The sequence below is a fragment of the Pelmatolapia mariae genome, linkage group LG10_11 (assembly GCF_036321145.2).
Source record: "Pelmatolapia mariae isolate MD_Pm_ZW linkage group LG10_11, Pm_UMD_F_2, whole genome shotgun sequence".
NCBI lineage: Eukaryota > Metazoa > Chordata > Actinopteri > Cichliformes > Cichlidae > Pelmatolapia > Pelmatolapia mariae.
In genome coordinates, this window is record NC_086236.1 from 47,167,582 (window position 1) to 47,188,240 (window position 20,659).

General features: G+C 38.9%; 1 protein-coding gene across 2 annotated transcripts in view; it reads right to left on the reverse strand.

Annotated features, from left to right (window-relative positions):
• Window positions 1–20,659, reverse strand: part of LOC134637222 (RNA-binding motif, single-stranded-interacting protein 3) — a 126,659-nt gene that overhangs the window by 58,335 nt on the left and 47,665 nt on the right. For both annotated transcript variants that reach the window (XM_063487590.1, XM_063487589.1), the window contains exon 4: window positions 12,581–12,672. In XM_063487590.1, the coding sequence (XP_063343660.1) occupies window positions 12,581–12,672 (92 nt within the window). The remainder of the gene's footprint in view (window positions 1–12,580; window positions 12,673–20,659) is intronic.

A 20,659-nucleotide genomic window follows, 5' to 3' on the forward strand; every position in this document is an offset into this window, starting at 1 on the left:
CAGCAAATGATCCTCTTTCTCAACTTCAAGAGTGAGAGCTTGAACCAAGGGCTCTGGTTGCAGAGTGTCTGTGTTACAGACACTCAAAGCACATGTAGAGAAATTTAATGGAACTAATGTAACATGGGAGCACAAAAAAGAATTTCAGCTGTACCCGTTTTGCATCAGGAGATGGGCTTTTGAAGATGCAACTTCATTTGCAGTATGTGTTTTCAGTGTGTGTTGCTGAGGAGCTAGGATGAGAGAGTAGAGATTTTCTCGCCATCTTTTGATGTCAGGACGAGGGCACAGTGGGGCCAGCTGACAGCTTGTTGGGCCAAGGTTATTTACTTTTAGAAAGAGAAAACCAGCCTGAGTCAGCAAACACTAAAGGGCAGTCACACATACGCACATTCACACACACTCATGCGAAGACACATGCACATACAGATGAACATGAGCATGCCTATGTACGCGCATCCCACCCTTGCCGAACTACACACGCAGCACCAAGAGTTTAAATAGACTCATCACACGAACACCATTGAGAAAACAGCAGTCTAATTACCATCATATCCTCTACCAAGGACACCTCATGATGGCAGGCTCACACTCATCTATTCATTTTACATGTACAGACCACATCCTCCCCTCTAACAAAGCCATTATGCTTTAACAAGGGTTCTTAAACCCTCCCAGTCCAAACTGAGCATGTTTAGGGTCCTCCTGAGACAGAACCTTGTTAAAGCTGCGTCATTAGGAGCAGCCGCAACAACCTGGCCTGTCTTCTATTTCAGGGGCATTACCCCAAATTGTGCATGTATAGGATCTGATAACCAGGAATAAGCAGTGAAATAATTAATAATAACCCCACTACCAACACTCACTCCACACACACACACACACACACAAAGGAAAAACCAGAAGCAATTACATATGATTTATTATAATAGTATGCATAGCAGCAGAGAGCCAACCACCCTTATATTTAACATTCATAGGATCAGCCAGGAATTTTTACCCTCATGCTGAACTTTGGTTGCTAATGTCCAATTTCCTTTCTCTAGTCAGAATGTGAACGTTCCTGAAAAAGGACAGCCAGTGGCTGTCATTAGGATTCTCAAAGTTCTTGACATTATCAATCATTTTCATTTTTAGTTGCACCCTCAAATTAAGCCAGCCAAAGGTCATAATGATGGAGTCTGGTCATATGGCTCTTTTTATACTGAGCAACATTATATATGTCCTTACCAAGCATTAACTCAACTTGGCACATTTACAGAACTGATTATATCAGCTCTAATATAAACAAATTCATTGACATTTAATATATCAGTTTATCTGTACTAAAGTTCCACCTCTACAATCTATTTGTATTTTGTTTGTATTTGCATCCAATATAAATCTGAAGCATTTGGTGTGTATCTAGAAAAAGATCTTGAAATGAAACCTGGGGGACATCCCATGTTAAATTGCTAACTTTTTCAATAAATCTGAAACTAAAACTAGAGATACAATCAAACAGATGACAAGGCTCATATACAAATATGTACAATTTTGTTTCTATAGGACCTCATCAAGATAAATATCAAAGTCCTTCAGACAAAAATATTAGAAAAAAAAGTTAGCCTAAAGTAAGTATAAAAATATGGTTTTAAAAAGAGATGCATGCTATCGAAACACATTTTTGTAATACAAAATCTATAAATCAGATCTCAAATTATGAGGATTTTACCATAAAAATACAAACCTCCTTAAGGAGTTACAAATAGACCCTCAATCAATCAATTTTCCTGTAGACTCCTTGTGGAGCATAGGGCCGCAACAACACCACGCCAACGGACTCTGTTCTGGGCCGTTCTCTTCAGCTGGGTCCGCGTCATTCCGGCGGCCTTCACTTCGCTCTCGACAGATCTTCTCCACGTCTGTTTGGGTCTCCCCACACAAATAGACCCTGGATAATTAAAACTTCTGACATCTTGATTCTGTTGTTTTTGTTGCTATAGAGGTATGTGGTATCACTACACCAAGATCTAAAGAGCTCTCTAAGGCCTTCAAAAATAAGCTCTGTCTAGCTTTGAGTCTGGCAAGTGACCCTCCACCGCCCCACTCTTCTCTGGAACAGACTGTTTGATGCCTAAAGAAGTCTACAAGAACAGAAAAAGTTGGTCACACTAAACTGCAAGTAACTCGCAGAGTGCAGATCAAAGAACTTTTCAGTACAAGAATGTCAAACCGGCTGTGAAGTATGGCGGCGGAAATGTTATGCTGTTTGGGGTTGCTTCACTGCATCAGTACACAATCTGTAGTCTGATTCCGTTACACAAAACAGCTTAACTATTAAGCTTAAGTGGAACTTGAGTTTTTACTTGAATAATAATAAGAACATTAGTGCATCCTCAAACACATGGCGAAAAGAAGAAATAGATAATCATGGAATGACCTATTGCAATGGAAGGGATTTAAGAAAATAATTCTACAAAACAACTCCAAGCAATCATTCTGCTAAGTGGGCAATACTCTTTATCAATGTTTTTTCTCCAGTCAAAACTGGAGAAGATGACAATTGCTAAACAGCTGAAGTTTGCCTGAGGGATATGCAACGAGAGACGGATGATGCAGATGAAGAACAGTTTATGCAACAGGAGCGAAAACAGACTGCACAATAATAAATGTTGACTACGATGCACTTACCCCACACACACACACACCCCACACGTTTCCATATATACATACATATAGATCATTTTTTATTTCTATGAATACACACAGAATTACAAGTGCATTCATTATTATTAAATTTAGCTAATTTTCACTGTAGTGTTGTTTAATACACAACTTTCATCTCACTTTCAAACATGATGTTTTTCTCAACTGTCCTAACCAATGGCTTGAAAAGAGATACTAGTATATATTTGGAAAACTCTTTCAAATTAAGTGTAGGTCATAAATCATACGTATTTATAACACTGTCAACAGAAAGATTAAGATTGTTTTAGGAACTTGTTATATAATTGTTGCTAACAACCCCACTCACACTACAATTAGCGCCATACAATTCACTGCAATTTATTATGTATAGTTTAATTGGAACCTTGTATTACAAATGTGGTGGAGTAGCTATAACATATCTAAACCCTCCATGTGTGAAATTGCACATAGTAAATAATCATTAGAAAAATACAACAGGACCAAGAGCTGAGGTAATTAACGCAATACATCTCTAGCATACAAGTGCCATTATTTTCTCTGAAACCACAAATCCTTCATCTGAGTAAATGTTACAAGGACACCCAACTCAAATGTTATCGTCCCACTGAGTGGTCATTATCAGCTGTAATCAGTCTCAAAGATATCGCCACCAGGCATCCAGGTGACAGCAACTGGTAAGCACTGCAGGTGTCCAACTCAACAATCACCACAACTCTCTGTGCACCACCCTCTAAATCAATAAGCACAAATGACTTCAAGGATTTCAGTGAAGAGATTTTTCTAAATGAAGAGGCAGAATGGAGATACGTAATTGAAATGAATAAATACATAAAAAATAGATAAGTGAAGAATAGTCAGACTGCATGGCAGAGCGAGAGGAAAAGGCTTCATTGGTTTTCAGTGGGCATGTACAGACTCAGACGTACTAAAAGGTTACAGCATTTGATTTGTGATATTCCACTCTAAAGGCTCTCTCTCTGTCTGGAGGAGCAGTTTGGCTACTGCTGTCCACAAAGTTTGATCGATGGCTGAATTATGCCATCGGATTGCGAACCTAGCCGACTATGCTGTCTGCCCAATGACAAACAACGAACGTGCCTGGCCACCAATAACAATGAGAGATGTGAGGACCGAACAGCCAATCAAAAAATAGAAGCAATAGTGTCCCCATAAAAAGGGACCTTTCACACAGCCTCTCTCACTGCCATTAATATACTTCACTCATATGTATTCCACTGAGTGTGTGGGGGGAAAAAAAGATTGTAAATGCAGCGCCACCCTTTTCTTCCTCACACCCTCCTTTTCTGCTAGCCTTTTATTTCCTTCTTATACTTCCTCCCTCTCAGAGTTCAGGCTACCCACTCCACATATACTCCATCTCTCTCCATCCTCCCTTGCTACAGTTTGGGCTTCCCACTCCCTCCCTCCATCAATCTCTGCACGCACCCTCCCTCGCTCCAGCAGCCCACTCAAAGGCTAATTCCACAGAGGGAGAGAATGTGAGGATAGGCATTTTATAGTGTTTTCCAGTTATCTCCGTCCTTATAGAGCTGTTCTCAACCCAGCTCCATCAAACCAAGCACCACCCCCACTCTCTAGCTGCCTACTCCATCCCTCCTCTGTTCATGGCAATACTTCCCTCATTCGTCTTTGTTTTCCGTTCTCTCGCGGGTAATGCTGGGGTGATACCAAATCTGAAGGGTTTTTCTTAATGAGCCATTCAGTAGTTGAAAAGCATCTTACTCTAACAAAATGACTGAAAATTGCTTGAAATGTATTATGTAATTCCTCTAAAATAATATAATTTCACATGTTATTGCTGTAGCTGATTGCGTTGCATTGCTGAAATATGAGGCTATGAAGATGTAATGCTTTCATTCACCACCAAACAAATCGTGCATTTGCTTGGGAATCCATCCTTTACTGACTGTCTTCTTAAACATGACAAACTTCAAATTCATCCCCAACCTGTACTGATGTTAGCAAACATGATTCATATGGGCCTGATTCCATTTCCATGACGCTCTCTCTCTATTTTAGTTCTCTTTCAGAGTGACTCAGATTTACTACAATGTACTGTCTGCGTTTGTAAATCAGATGGCAATTATTTGCAAATCATCAGAGTCAGATAGTGCTTGTTTAGAGACAAGTGGCCTCCCACCTGTGGAATCGCTTTGGTCCACAAATACTTGCAATTGGTCACCAAATGTGAAAAAAAAAAATCAGTGCAATCAGTGGCCAACCAACAATTTATCCCAGTCAAAAGCACCTTGCTATTCTTTTTCTTGGCCATTACACCAGCTTCATAGTGCAGTGGTTTGTACATTTACACAACAGGCGATAGATCCCAAGTTTGAGAACAGGAGGAAACAAATCCCTAAGAAGGCTGTGTCAGGAAGAGCATGTGTTGTATGGAGCCACATCAAACATGTGGCTCCATCTGCTGTGAGGAAGGTAAGATGTCTGGGAAAAACAAAACAAAAACTGTGATTGAGCCACCAGCAACCATCTACACTTCACTCGTGATGTCAGGGATGCAGGGATCTGTGGAATTCATGTGATAGCTACTGCTGCCCACAGAGACTACAAAACATATAGCAAATTAAGAGTTATGAAACTAATAACTTAAATTAATAACCAGGGACTTTGATCTATACACTAGAGATGGACCGATCCGATATTAAGTATCGGTATCGGTCCGATACTGACGTAAATTCCTGGATCGGATATCGGCGAGAAATTAAAAAATGTAATCCGATCCATTAAATATCAAAAAAGCACCTCACAAAACTTGCGACACGACGTAACTCGGCTTGTAACCGTAGCACATCGAAGCAGTGTGCTCACGTGATAGAGCGGCTGTGTTTATTTGTAGCCTCGCTAGCAATCCAGCATTTCATCTCCGAGGAAGTTATCCCAGAGAGAAGTAAAGCAAGTGTGTAAGTTCATCTCTGAATGTTTGTAAAGCGTACCTACGTTAAGCTTAACAACCGATATATGGAGCCTCTCTCTCTCTCCCTCTCTTGCTGCTACTTCAATCATGAAACTGCTTAATGATCAGCTGATCGGCTTTTCTGTCGCGAGTCCGTCTCTCTTCTTTGTTTTTGGCCCACTTTGCACCAGAAAGAGGAAACCAGCGGCTGAACAACAGCAGCACGTTTAAGCTTGATAAGCTGTTGTTAGAATGTATTTAATATTACTTTCTAGACCAGGATCCTTTTCTACGTAGCTGACGGCTGGTAACTGTGCAGGGGCGGATCTAGCAAAGTTTAGCCAGGGGGGCCGATAGGGCATGAACAGGGAAAAGGGGGCACAAAGACATACTTATCTTTCTTATTCTCATTTAAAATGTCTAGCTTTTAATAAATAATTATCTGAATCTTACACCCAAAGTTTTAATTTGATGTAAAATGTATAGAAGTCCATTACTGTATATAGTAACTGTTAAGTCTAATATACCCTAGTAAGCTATAGTACTTTTTCCTTTGGGAAAGTACCATCTGTGCAGTTTGCAATTCTGTTGAAGAAAGATGTTGAATATATTTAATTATTCTTGAAAAATAATTTATTTCTGTGCATTTTTTTCACACTGAATCAAATTAAAGTTAATTACGTCGATTAAGCATCATGAGGTGGAGGGTGGGGGTGGTTCCCTTTTTTTTTTTTTTGCTGGGAGTTTGCAACCCTATTAGTTAGCAGAAATATTAAGCAACCTAAGTACTCTTTAAAATACCAGAATAGGAAGGATGGAGTAGGTTTAAGTTTATTAGATTGATCAGTGTTGCTGAACTATGAAATATTTTGGGTGCAGTGTATTTTTTACATACAGGTATAACAGAATAGCTTTAGTGTTGTTGTTTATTTAAACTTGAGTATGAACTTATACAAAATGCAGCAAGATATTAAAAAAAAACAGTTTTATTGATTAAAAAAACACACTATATCGGATTAATATCGGTATCGGCAGATATCCAAATTTATGATATCGGTATCGGACATAAAAAAGTGGTATCGTGCCATCTCTACTATACACACACGTATACGTATATATACACACACACACACGTATATACACACACGTATATACACACACGTATATACACACACGTATATACACACACGTATACACACGTATATACACATATATATACACACGTATATATACATATATATATACGTATACATACATATATATATACACATACACACATATATATATACATACACACATATATATATACATACACACATATATACACACACATATATATACACACACACATATATACACACATATATATACACATATATATATATATATATATACACACACACACACACACACACACACACACATATACACATACATACTCATATATAATGCCTCTTTTGCTAAATTGCCTCATCAAAAGACCTATGGAGGACTCAGTACAGAACAACCCATGACAGCATTTGTATTATCTAAGCCGCAGCATTTGGTATAAGCAGCAACAAGTTTGCCAAAAAAGAAACTAAGTATCCTCTGTTTTTATTGCCTGCTCTGCCATCTCAAAAAAGGCAAGCATTTTACTGATATTACTTTTGTTAATGAAGTATTTATGAGCCAGGGCCTTTCGAAAGAATGCTTTTTGGCTGCATATCGCATAAGCTCAATAACCTCAGGTTCTCTATCCTTTAGTGGTACTGTACACTGAGGAGGGAGAAAAAAATGTCACGAACGGATAATGAGTCACTTATGTTTTATTAACATCTTCAGTGTTTACCACTTTTTGTTATTTAACTAGAACATTGACATTATACAGATTTATAAAGGTCTCTACCAAAAACAGTATACATGTTCTCGTGTACGCTTTATGCTCATATACTAAAAGACTTCAGTTCTGTTTTCAGTACTCTAACATTTACTGTTGTGCAAGTAATCTTTTTTGATGGCATAATACACAACTTAGTAAAGCAGTAAAATGAAGAAACTGTTATGTGTCACTAGGAATTATCATGATTACTGTAATGATGAGAAATATTTTTTCATTAGCAATGCAACAGCGGCGCATTAATCACCCAAACACCTATATTCATCTTCATTTTCCTCTCAGTCTCCCTGCCTCTCACGCTCTCTCCCCCATCCAGTCCATCTCTTTCTTTTGTTTTCTCACTTATCCACTTAACTCCTACATCTCTCTCTCTCCCATCACCCTCTACGCACACTAACATAAAAAGACACATGCACATACACGCGCACACACAAAGCCAAGGGATGGTAATGCAGGATTAATATGATTGGAAAGCAGCTGATGGTTGTGCACATTCAGGCCAGATTACATTTAATTCGATTGGGTTTCACTCACTAGGATCCCTCCCATTCCTATTTTCCTTTCTGTCCTCCTCCTGAATGTCCTCTTCCTGCTATTGTTTGGCTAGGGGCTGTCAGGTCTAACAAAAAGACAGTAAATTCAGCTTTATAACATCCTTAACCACTCAGATCTGAGCAACTTGCAATGCAAGTTGATGGCATGTTTTTTTTAAAGAATGTAGATGTAGAAATATTATAGTTGATATCTCTGAACACAAATAGAGAATCCAAATACATTTTGTTTAACTGTACAGAGACAACCTTCTTTGTCATAGCTGTGTATTCAAAAATAATCTACATAGTTTATAAAAACAAGCGTCCTCTAAAGAGATCGGTCACTTCAGATTTTACAACAGAAGAAAGGAACATTACCCCAACACCTAGCCCAGGGTTTTCAATTTAAAACTCGGCTTTTCAGTCACAGGCTGCTCTTTACAAAGCAGAATAACACCAACATTTACATTATATGTGCTGGCTGGTGAAGGTATTCAGGTGTAATTACTGTATATTTGGCTGACAAAATAAAAAATACACTCAAACAAATGGCTGAAAGAAGAAAAAGAGAAAAAAAAAACAAACAGGTTAAAAATAAGGTGACATGGTTTCCAGAAACAAACAGATAACAGAGTGATAGACAAGCAGGAAGCAGAGTGGGGAAAAAAGAAATGCTCTTGTCTTCCTGTGTATGTGTTTTTGTCTGCTTCATCTTTATTTTATGTCTCAGTTGGTCCTGCTGGCCACCTCTTCCCATCACTAACCTCAGCTGTCAGACACACACAGACAGGCATGTAAAAGCAGTACACATGCAAGAAAGCTTGCACACACCGTTTATATCAGTAAATAAAGTCCGTGGGAGCGAAGGAAGAAAGGTAAGAAAGAATGAAAGAAAAAAAGAGGAAAAAAAAAGAGGCAGATAAATGACAGTCAACCAGTGTCGTTAACTTTACGAGGGCCCGTTTTCTTTCTACCCTTCACACACTGTCCTTACTCAACCCTGTAACTAACGACTCTGGAGGAGGCATTGCAGCACCTGCTGCACACATACACACACGGTTTGGGGAAAACATACAACAGAGGAAATGGGGAGGGTGTGTGTGTGTGTGTGTGTACGCGGGGGGGGGGGGGGGGGGGGGCAACTAAACCAACCCCTGAAATAGGATTCAATGGTGGGATTGGGGGTTAAAAAAGAGAGAGAGAGAGAGAGAAGTGAAGACAAAGACAGGAGGTGCCAAGGACAAAGTGGAGGGGAGAAGAAAGAAGGGAGAGAATAAGGGAGGGAGGTGTGAAGTGTCACTGCCAGTAGTACCATCTCTCTAATTAGCATAGTGACCTTGGCCCTGTGTAACTGTTATTATATACCCACCCACCCACACACACAGGGGCTTAGGTGATTTTGTGTTTGCAAAATAAAATAATGCCCTGATATGAATTTTAATATTCAATACTTTCACATTGCTGAATGTTTTTACAGGGCTACACATGCTTTTCACGAAACATTTTGTAGTGTATAAAATGCAGAGAAGCACCGATTCACATGTTGGTTAAAAATCAGAGCTAGAATTTAAATCACTCTGTGTAATAGTGTTAGGGGGATTCAACCTACAGATACTCTTACAAAAAGAGAAAGCAAGAACGAGGCTGGGAGACAGAAAACTAACTGTGAGTGAGCTGGCGAGAGCGTGAGGGAGTACAGCTGTAGAAGTAATCATCTTTCAGGTCAACAGTAATTACCAAGAAGACTGAGGAAGTGAGTATAGGACACACGCACATACACACAGTTTCTTGTCTCTTCTCTCATCTTGGCTTGCTGTGTTTTCTTCTCGTCTCATTTATTTCACAACCAAAACATGCACCTGCTACAAAAGAAGATGTCAGTGCAAGCTGCAGGGTTTAATGGATAAAGGTTTCTCGCAGTAAATCCAGTTATATACACACTAGCAGTCTAATCTTGCTTCAACTGTGCTCTAATTAATTCATGAGTGATGTCAGGAAGTTACTGTAATCATGGCTAACACGGACTGCTTACACTGTGACATATACTGCTGCTTCCAGCTCTATTTTAAGCTATTTCCAGCGTCTTGCCCTAAATGCAACCTCTCAGCACAAACCCCCTACATCTCTTACATTATCTGTCATGCAGCATGATGGTTCCCGTGTTTGGTTTTCCTGCTGCCCATTGATTCGTTTCTGTCGTCTGTCATGTGTATAAACCTGTCTGACATTTCTGATTCGTTGTCTTGACAGACCAAACTGCTGGTTCGGCATTTAAACAAACACGCAGATAACACTAGGGATGGCTATAAGCATTATGTGGTGTAGTCCATTTCTCTTCTGAGCTCCTGTAGGCACAAATGCTTACATCTATGACATATTATCTTGTCTCCCGTGTAGATTTATTTGTCCAACAATGGCTCTTAAAAGTGTTTTTTTTATACAACACAACTTTTAACGATTTATACCGTTGCAGAGGAAGTTAAGCAAAACCTAGATCCTGGGATCTGTAGATTCACAATCATGTTTGCCTTTTCCTTTTTTAATATAAAGAAAGGAAAAGAGAAAAGACATTTTAAGCACCAGATCCACAGATAAGCAATTTCCATGCTATTCTTGTCTCTACAGATTCATTTTTTTATTCATCCTTCCAAACAAGGTCAATGATATAGTACTTCCTCTCAAAACCTATTCTATCGCCAGTTACTATGTTCAAGTCTCTTCCAATCAGTTTTAAAAGGCAGTAGATCTCATGCTTTTTACTGTATCAGAATATAGTAAGCCTCTGTGCTTCCTGGTAGCTGGGAGTAACTATAAAATAAGAATATAAAGTTGTGAGATATAATTTTTATACTGTATAGGCTGCATAGATCAACACTATGAGACTTTGATACAGGTAGGAAAAATGTACGTAAAGAGCTTCAGGGAGCATCATGAAATATCCCACACCATTTATGTTCTCAATATGGGATTATAACCCTGCCTTTATTTATCTGAACAAATGCTTTCAACACAGAGTATGTTTTCAGATATTTAAAAGTGATATGCATATGGCATGCTTGGCTAGATTTATCTTTGCAGATTGGATGCTATGACATTTAAGGCCAGCACTGGCTCAGTAGTGACGCTATCCAAACATCCCGAAACCCCAAAACAGGTAATATTTGTCTTAGATGTTTCATCCCTCTTTAAAACAAGCTGATAATCTCTCTCTCTGCCCTTCACTTTGGCTGAAAGACTCAACTATCTTGCAGATTAGACGCAACATCAAAGCTTACCGTCTCAGCTAGCCTACATAAAATCTCATTGTACTGCTATAAGTTTTCAATTGTCAGTCTCTCTAATTTTTTAAAAAAAGTGGTTAAACTCAAATCAAGTTGCTCAACTTACAAAATGTTCAAGGTTAGGCTTGAGATGGAACATCCTTCATCAGTGTTTTAAGACTGTAAGATTTATTTACTGCTCACTGATCTGGGAAAGTTATGTGGGACGTCAGCAGCTCTTCTGCATAATTAGTTCATGAAACTGTAAGAAGTCTGTAATTTCATTTGAAATGGACTCTTTGCCCTCCATTCCATCCCTCCAGAGAACTCAACCTCCAAGGAGTCGAGGGTTCTCCCCTCTATAACAGCTAAACACATCAACCCTGCTCCTCCCTATCCCAATACCCCCCCACCCACCACCCCTAAGCCGTTACGAACAAAATAAGAGATGGAAGTCTAATGAAAAGAGGTTTAATAGAAGAGCAAGGCAAAGGTGGCTCGGAGGCTTGCTGCTGTTTAATTCAATGGGATGCTCTTGGTGCCTGAAGACTGGCCCATTTTTAATTGCACTCCTCTCTCATTTAGAAAAGGAAGTATGCAGCAATACAGCTTTAATGAATCTGAAAACAAGACAGGCTATTCACTGTCTCTCTGTCTTTCTCTCAGGCAGGATAATGTGATTGTGCCGGTTAGGTCCACATGTTTCGTCACAGCATTGTTGTCCTCCAACACGCACACATGCGCACAATGCAGATTAACCTGCATGCTTTCCTTAAGAGAAAAGAAAGATAGGCGTGTTCCCTGCTACTATACAGTCTTATAAGATATACTAACGTATGCATATAAATTTAACAAACACCCACTTTCTCTAATCTCATCTGTCTTTCACACGCTTTTTTGAAAATAAAACAGCATTACTAAAGGGCCACATAAGACCAAAAAGTAAAGAAAGATTGTGGAAATGTAGGAAGGCAGTCAAGCCTTAATCTGCGTCATTTTGTTTGCTTGCCATGAAAAAATTAACTCCAGGGCTAATTCGATCAGTAATCTCAAACCGACTCAAGCAAACCTGCACCTGTCAGTCTCTCAAAAGCATTACTCACGTGTAAACCAAGCGGTCACGGCAAAAGTTTTGATCATCTCATTTATGTCATTGCAAGCTATTAAAAAAGTAATCTCACCATCTATTATAATCAGCTTTCTTCAGGAGTTACAACACCACCTCATCAACACCAACACCGCCAAGTTAATCAGACCACAGACTGGAGCGTGTGACGGAGCTTACCTTTGCCATCTGTGCCTGGACTCCGCTGGCTTTGAGCGAGGCCACAGCCTTCTGAGCTGCTGCAGGGCTGTCGAAGTCCACAAAACCATACCCTGTACACACAACAGAAGTAACAGATGCAGAAAGTGTCAGGAAGATGGAGGATGGTAAGGAGGAAAGAAAGAAAATGATAAAAATAATCAGGATTGGGTAAAGTTCTGAATAGTGCTGAGGAAGCTCACTGCTGATTTCTATCACAGACCTGAGGCTGTGTTCTGTTTTCGGCGCATTAATGCAATAAATATGTCGAAATATAGTCAGGTCACGTATTTAATGAAAGCTGCTAGTTCTCCCTTTGAATGCATTTTTGCACAGAACATTAAGAAAACTGGTGATACAACAATAACTACCATGTTTATGATCCATGTTTTTGTAATGATTTTTAGTGTATTTCAGTGCAACACAGCACTGCAAGAAACTACTAAAAGCTGCTCACTGTACAGTCTCTGTAGATTAGTTATGTGAAAAAGAAAACTTCGACAGGGCTCTGTGCAGTTCTGTGAAAAACCAAGTTCTTCAGTACCTTTTGCAGCAACAATTTGAAGCAATCAGTTTCTATATGACCATCAGTCTCTCACATCTCTGGAGGAATTTTGGCCCGGTGTTCTTTACAGTGTCTTTCATTTCACTGTGGTCCACAACTGTTTTAAGGTCCTGCCACAGCATTTCAACCAGGCTGAGGTCTGGACTTTGACCAGGCCATTGCATCACCTGGACTCTTTTCTTTTTCAGTCATTCTGTTGTACATTTGCTGCTGTCCTGTTATATGACCCAGTGTCACTTAGGTTTAGCTGATCCACCTCAAAGGCAGTACAGGAGGGAAGCACCAGGCATCTCACAATACCTTACTGCAATACTTCACTCACAATCCAATATTATTGTGATTTTTAACAGTTCTTGATATGCTGAGTATTATAGTATCATACATTTATCACAGTGCCCCAAAGTTGAACTTTGTCAGTATCTGTTTTATCCAAGAAGATAAAGATCTCATTTCAGTTTGTCTCATTTTAGATTGTCAAGCACTGTACCAGCACTGTTTTAAAAGCATGCCTTAAATGTTGCCATAAGACAGAAGTCTGCTACGGGTCTGATATCACTCTGTAATTGAATGGGGTCAAGTTGGCAATAAAATGCAATGGGTTTCTGATAATATATCAATTACCTGTGATAAACTGAGAATGAGAATCACATATCTGTTGCTGTCTATGTAGACAGAAATTCATATTTAACAGAAATTCATTTTGGTCTCCCGGTATTTACACTGTATTGCCATGCAAAATAGCTTGATACTTTGCTTAATAGATTTCCCCTGCCCCTAAAAGTCAATACTGAAACTCATAGAAAATAAATCAAAAGCAATGTGCAACAATGATTGTTACTGATTATGAAGTCGATTATAGATCACAGGTTATAAATGAAAAAGCTACCAAAAAGCTAATGTCCAGCAAATAACTGACATTTGTTATGTTACATAAATCTGTTGCATCTGATTTTGTTTGATAAGCTAAAATATGCCAAGTAACGTTGGGTGTACAGTTACTACATTTTCAGTTGAGAGAGGACCCTGTAACTTACTGCATTTTGGGAGAAATTGTCAGGTTTAATAATTTCTTTTATTATGAAAGTAAAATTCTGCATTGAGGAAAAGTGTATTGTATGTGTATGCTGTCAGTTACAGTTCTCAGAAAGGACATTTGAATATGCAAAAAAACCAACCAAAAACGGTATTGACAGGTCAAATTTAACATATAGAATAAGAAAGAAAGAACAGAATAAGAAATAAGAAAAGGTTAAGTAACCCCATGATTCAGAAATCAGAGCTGGTATTTCTAATTACTTCCATTGTATTGTATCTGACTTCTCAAACAAAACACTAGAGATACATACATATATTCTTAAGTAATGATCAGTATTGAATGTCTCTGCAGTATATATAAAAGACAAACTCTCATGCAACATACAATTACTGCAGCATTTGCAACAGCTAAAGTTACCTTTGCTCAAGTCAAATTAATAAGTCAAACAAAAGTAAAATGTACAATGATATCCATTTAATTTGAAGCTCTGTGAATCTAGATTGACTAACGGACTTCTGTCGGCAGTGTGTCAGACAGCTTGGATGCAATTGTGTGAGGCATATGTGAACAAAATTGTAAAATGCTTGTGTGAGTGATTTTGACTGTATATCTGTATGAAACATGCAAGAATCCCGAGAGGGGAAAAAAAAAAAAAAGCCAAAAAAAAAAAAAAAAAAAAGCACAAAAGCCTTGAAATTCCAGCTGTGGTATGGAGTGGGCTGCATGTTAACACAGTTAAATGATCCACATTTCAAAAGCCTCACTTACCGCAATCCTAAATGTAAACATGATAAGAACGCTGGAAACACGCATACGCCTCATTCCTAACATCTGTTGTTGTCTGTCTGTCTTTTCCAGGGTTTGGAAGTGCGCTCCATTTTGCTGATAAGCAGATGATATTTTATTGTTCAAAGGCAGCAAGCTGCTTTCACAGCAAGATCTGCACTGCACACACAAATATTTATACTGTTGCTAATGAGAAACTCATAATTTAGCCTAAATAGGGTTACACAAACATATTCAAGTTCTTCCTGTGGAACACACACATGTGATGTGCACACATTAGCCTCTGTGGCAAACACAGATGGATACACAATATATGCAAGCATGCAAATATCCACGCTACCTACACCAGTACTGACTGTTTTTGTTTTTTTTGTTTTTTTATCTATATTTATTTAATTAGTGCCACTCTGAAACAGTTCCACTAACTGAGATTGCACACACAGTATTTGTCAGCTGTGCGTTAGGGATGCTTTCATTTTATTCCAGGGAATGTTGAAAAGTTCCACATCAGTTCTCACACTAACTATAATGGGTGCTGCTTAATTTTGGAGTGTCCATATAATTAGTGGGGGGAGGAAACCCAAAGCAGATGTGAAACTGGTTAATTCAGTCACCACTAATCCAAATCTGAGACCCTTTGTTTGACAGCACATCTTCAGTGTCATCAGCATAGCACAGCTGTATTGATATAACCGGAGCTTCAAAGGGCAGAAATGACAACTACTTAAAAATAAATGCCAAAAATTTCTAAATCAGAGCTGTGTGTAAAATGATTTCTACTGGGTGAAAATGATTTCACTCACTAGTTTTCTAATTAACTTAGATCTTAGATTATTATACAACATCTTCACTTTCAGCCTTCACTGTGACGTTAACCGCACATCCATGACTGTGACGCTTTTGTGCTGACAAAATGTGTCCAGAAAGACAAACACCTGCCTGAACACTCACGCATATCGAGGCCTGATAAAATCATGGAAACACGACTCCTTCAAATTCAATTCATTTAGAGTAGCGCAGTTATCGAGATCTTTTTTTTAAATCTCATTTGTGTAATAATTAAAAATGAAATTCATTAGATTTGTCTATTATCACAGCAGCAGGTAGCTCCACAGTATACCAGATCTATATAAAAACCCACTATTAGTAAAGTGTGGTCTTAATAGCCTTATTTGGATCCATCTGCGATAATATATAAAAAAAATTGTTACTATTTGTGTCACATACTTTACAGAATTATTGCAGCAAATCCTGTGAAAAACTGAGAAAAAAAGAACAAGTTATCATACATAAGAAAAATTGTGTTTTTAGTGCCAATTAAGCTGGCGTTAATAATTACATCTAATTCCTGTTTCTCGCATTATTATGATGATTTACATTTGATTTCTTAACCTATATATTATGTTTTATATATAACCTATGTATTATGAACTAGTATATTATGTAACAGTAAATTAGTTATGGTAGTAACATTAAGCAGAGTTAAAAGAAAGCAGCTCGGGTGTAATCATATTTACAGCATTCAAATACCAGACTGATCTGTAATGTAACCAACAGTCACTCCTTGAAGCTGTTCTGTTTACAGTGACTTACTGATCAGCCGAGAGACTCATATCCAACACGTTCTTGTGCTAAAGTAGCACAAGAGTGTCTGTCTCAGGAGCCTTGTACACGCTCTGTAAATAAAATATTGAGCTGTAGTTGTTGGCGTGTAATCTTGCTCTGCCTTGCACATTTAAGTTGGTCCTTACATCTAAAGACATCAGGGAATTGGTGTGTATTTTATTCTCCTAGCACAGGTGTGTGTTGCTCAGCCACAAAAATGCATCACCAGGCACCATTCACTCTCCTATAAGCAAGAATGATGGAGACAGTTTTTTTTCCTCAAAGTGCTCATCTCACTGACTGGTTTGGTTTGACAAAACATCAGCCTTGAAGAGAATGTGCCATTTGTTTTGAATCTATTCATCGCTCAAGGAGAGTTCTCGGTTTTCTGAACATCTATTTGGCCTTCTCTCCAGCGAGGTCTGAGGTCAAGTATCAGTGACAGAGTGCACCCTAGAAGCTGGTAGGGATTCATTGTCTTCCTCAAGGACACTTCAGAAGAGTGGACGCTTGTTGAATTGACGAGCATATGCCTGCCTTTCAAGCTGATGGACAGTTCTGCTGGTGAATACACCAAACTTCTGTCCACTTTGTAATCTGTAAATCATACAATACAGTCATGGTAAAAAGAAAGTACCCCCCCCCCCCCCCCCAAAAAAAAGAGCATCTCAATTCTAAGGTTTTTACATAGCAGGTTTAACATATTAAACTGTGTCGTTACCTAAGTAATAACCTAAGTAAAAATGACTCTGGTAGAATAACAGTTACTTGTCTAACTTGAAGTAATCATTGTCTGTGCTAGTCTCTTGCATATTTCTGGAGTAATACTGTTTCAGGTTGAGGTCTGGACTTCCACTTCTCCACTGCAAAACCTTTTCTTTTTCAGATATTCTGTTGTAGATTTGTTGGTGTCCTTGGTATCATTGTCCTTTTGTATGACCCAATTTGGAACAAGCTTAAGCTGTTGGACATTTGACCTCACATTAATATCCTGAATATTTTGGTATACAAAAGTTTATGGTCGACACAGTGGCTGCAAGGTGCCCAGGTCCTGTGGCTGCAAAACAAACCCAAATCACCACCACCACTGTGCTTGACAGCTGGTATGAGGCGTTAGTGGTCATATGATGTTCTTGATTTTTGCCCAAACAAATTATTATGGCCAAAGGGCTCCACTTTGACTTTAACATTTAACATGCTAACTGAGGCCTGTAGACACTGAGATGCAGCTCTTTTTGCAGTTTCTATCAGAATTGCACAGTCTGAGGTGAATTGGGGTGAATTCGGCAGGTCCACTCTTAGGAAGACTGGTGACTCTCTTGAATTTTTCCACTTGTAAATTTTTGTCACTGAAGATTAATGGATGTCAAATTGTGTGGATAATTCCCAGATTGATAGGCATCAACAGTTGTTTCCTTGGCACTGCGTACACACACGCACAGATCTGAATTCTCCAGACCAGCAAACTACTTTTATAGGTGTGCTCTCACTTACTGATGATCACATGACAAATTCTAAATGATTATTTAGTCTTAGTTTCTCTTAATGAAAGCAGCAAGAAATGCTTATTCATTTTGGTTTAGGTTTTTGTTAAATAATTACATGGTGTAAGGACCATGTTATTTTTACTATGTCCTGAGATGCCAAATCTTAACTGAAAGAGGGTGTGCTTTCTATTCAAACAAAATGTGAATGTCATTGAACACATGTTATAAGTCTACATAACAAAAAATGAAAATCTAAAACATTTAATCATTCATGTTTGTGCACTTGACCCTCTCCTCTGTGGTCACTCCAACAAATATTCCACTTGTGATAATAAAAAAAGAAGTGTGATAAAGTGCACACAAACATGCACAAATGGATTCATAGACACAGATGGAAGGACAGATAAATATGAGCATGAACACACACACACACACACACACACACACACACACACACACACACACACACACACACACCCACCACTAGATTCAATCCAATCTCCTGAGCTCCCTGAGCTCCTGGCCTTGGTTAGCGTATTCTAATGGCCCAAGTACACAAGGAAACACAAGGAACTCAAAGAAAGAGACGACGCAATGGAGGAATTTGGGGGTTGCAGTGAGATGGGAAGAGAGGGCAAGCGAGAGGCACAGGCAGACTGAATTTTAAGGGGGGTGGGGGTGGGGGTTCTACTGGAGACACGGAGACAGCGAGAGGGAGGGTGCTTGCTTTAGGAAATGGAAGTCCTTTACAATCTAGTGGTTTCCTCTCCCTTCCTCTATCCTGTGCAGCATACACTCTCCCTCCCTCAGAGATCCCGCTAACAACAAAACTGCGAGTGTATTTAACACCGAGCTCCCAACAAAGCATAGGACTTTACAAACATAATACTTTTATTTCAGAGAATAAAGTAAAACTTTTAGTTTCTTTGTTTACTTAATTAAACAGTAATTCTAAAAACAGTGCATCTCATTTCATGGCATCAAACAATATATTTACATTGCCCTGAAGAGGAAACATCAATTTTTCAGGGATAAAGACCAAGAAAAACATCACAGAAACTGAGATCACATGGTTCCCGCATGACAGCAAAAGTATGCAAACCAATCGAACTGTGCGTCTCCTCGGACTGCAGGGGAAGATGGCTTTATTTATGTACCTGTCTCTTTGACTACATTTTTCATGCTTTCTGGCTCTCTTTCCCCTCTCTGCATAGTCTTCCTGAAAAGAAAAGGCTGTCTGCTAAATCATCAGTTTCAAAGGGTCTCCTTCCTTTTCTGTCAGCCCCAGTTTATTTTTACCCCCTCCCTCCACCTCTCTGTGCCTCCACCCATCCATCCCTCCCTTTCCAAGAGAACTCTCTGTGCCAATTTGTACTCTCTTAGTCACGCTAAGCACTTATCTTGTCCCTACTGAATGCCTTTGCAATCAAACCAACACTTATCCGGTTGTAAGGCACTCTAATGGCCGACTGATAATGAAACTCCTTCATTGTGAGTTAACAACTGGCTAAAAGATGTATGAAGTCTACATCACAAGCAGCGAAATTGCTGATGAGAGCCACAGCCTGTAATCGCCTATGCTGCTGCAGCTATTGCATTATGGTAGACTGTGCATTAAATATTGTGCATCAATTCATAGCTCGTTGTACAGGGATTGCATTCTGAAAAAAAGTTTCTCTCATGTTTAGTTTCCATAGTCATGTCTGCAATATAACTAGGACAGGGTGGCAAGTTTTCAAATGTAATTTTTATTTATTTATTTTTTACAAGGAACAAAGACACCTGCTTCGTGTATGCTCTTACCTCCCATGTTGACTATTACAGGCAATGAGCTGCGTGAACTTTTCTCTGGATTGATTAGTCAACAGTACCAAACAAAATGTGAGTGAATGTGATTAAAACAAGCTGTCAATTTGTCTTCTTTGGTCTGAAGCCATTAACTGACGTTGCAAAACATCTGACAGCTTGCAGACTGTTCAGTCACAGTCTGACTTTTATTCATATTAGAATAAAATTTTATTCACTAAACTTTTTATCTGACTTGAAATTGAACCCAGAAGAGAAATAAAAGTCTGTGCAGTTACAAATTCTGGACTCTAAATATAAAACCCACATAGAAATAGGGTCCAACCTCAGCCACTTCATTAGGTACACCTTATTAGTAGTGGGAAGGCCAGTTTGCCTTTATAAATGCCTCAATTCTTCACTGGGACAGATTCAACAATGTGCTGGAAATATTCTACAGAGATGTGATAGCCCCACACAGTTACTGCAGATTGGTTGGCTGCACATCCATGATACAAATCTCCCACTCCATCACATCCCAAAGCTGCTCTATTGGATTGAGATCTGGTGACTGTGGAGGCCATTTGAGCACAATGAAGTCATTGCCATCTTCAAGAAACCAGTTTGAGATGATTTGAGCTTTGTGACATATCACATTACCCAGCGGGAAGCATCCATCAGCAGATGGGTATATTGTGGTCATAAAGGAATGGGGCATGGTCAGCAACAATACTCAGGTAGACTGTGGCACTGAAATGACAGTCACTTGGTACTAAGGTGCCCAATGTGTGCCAAGA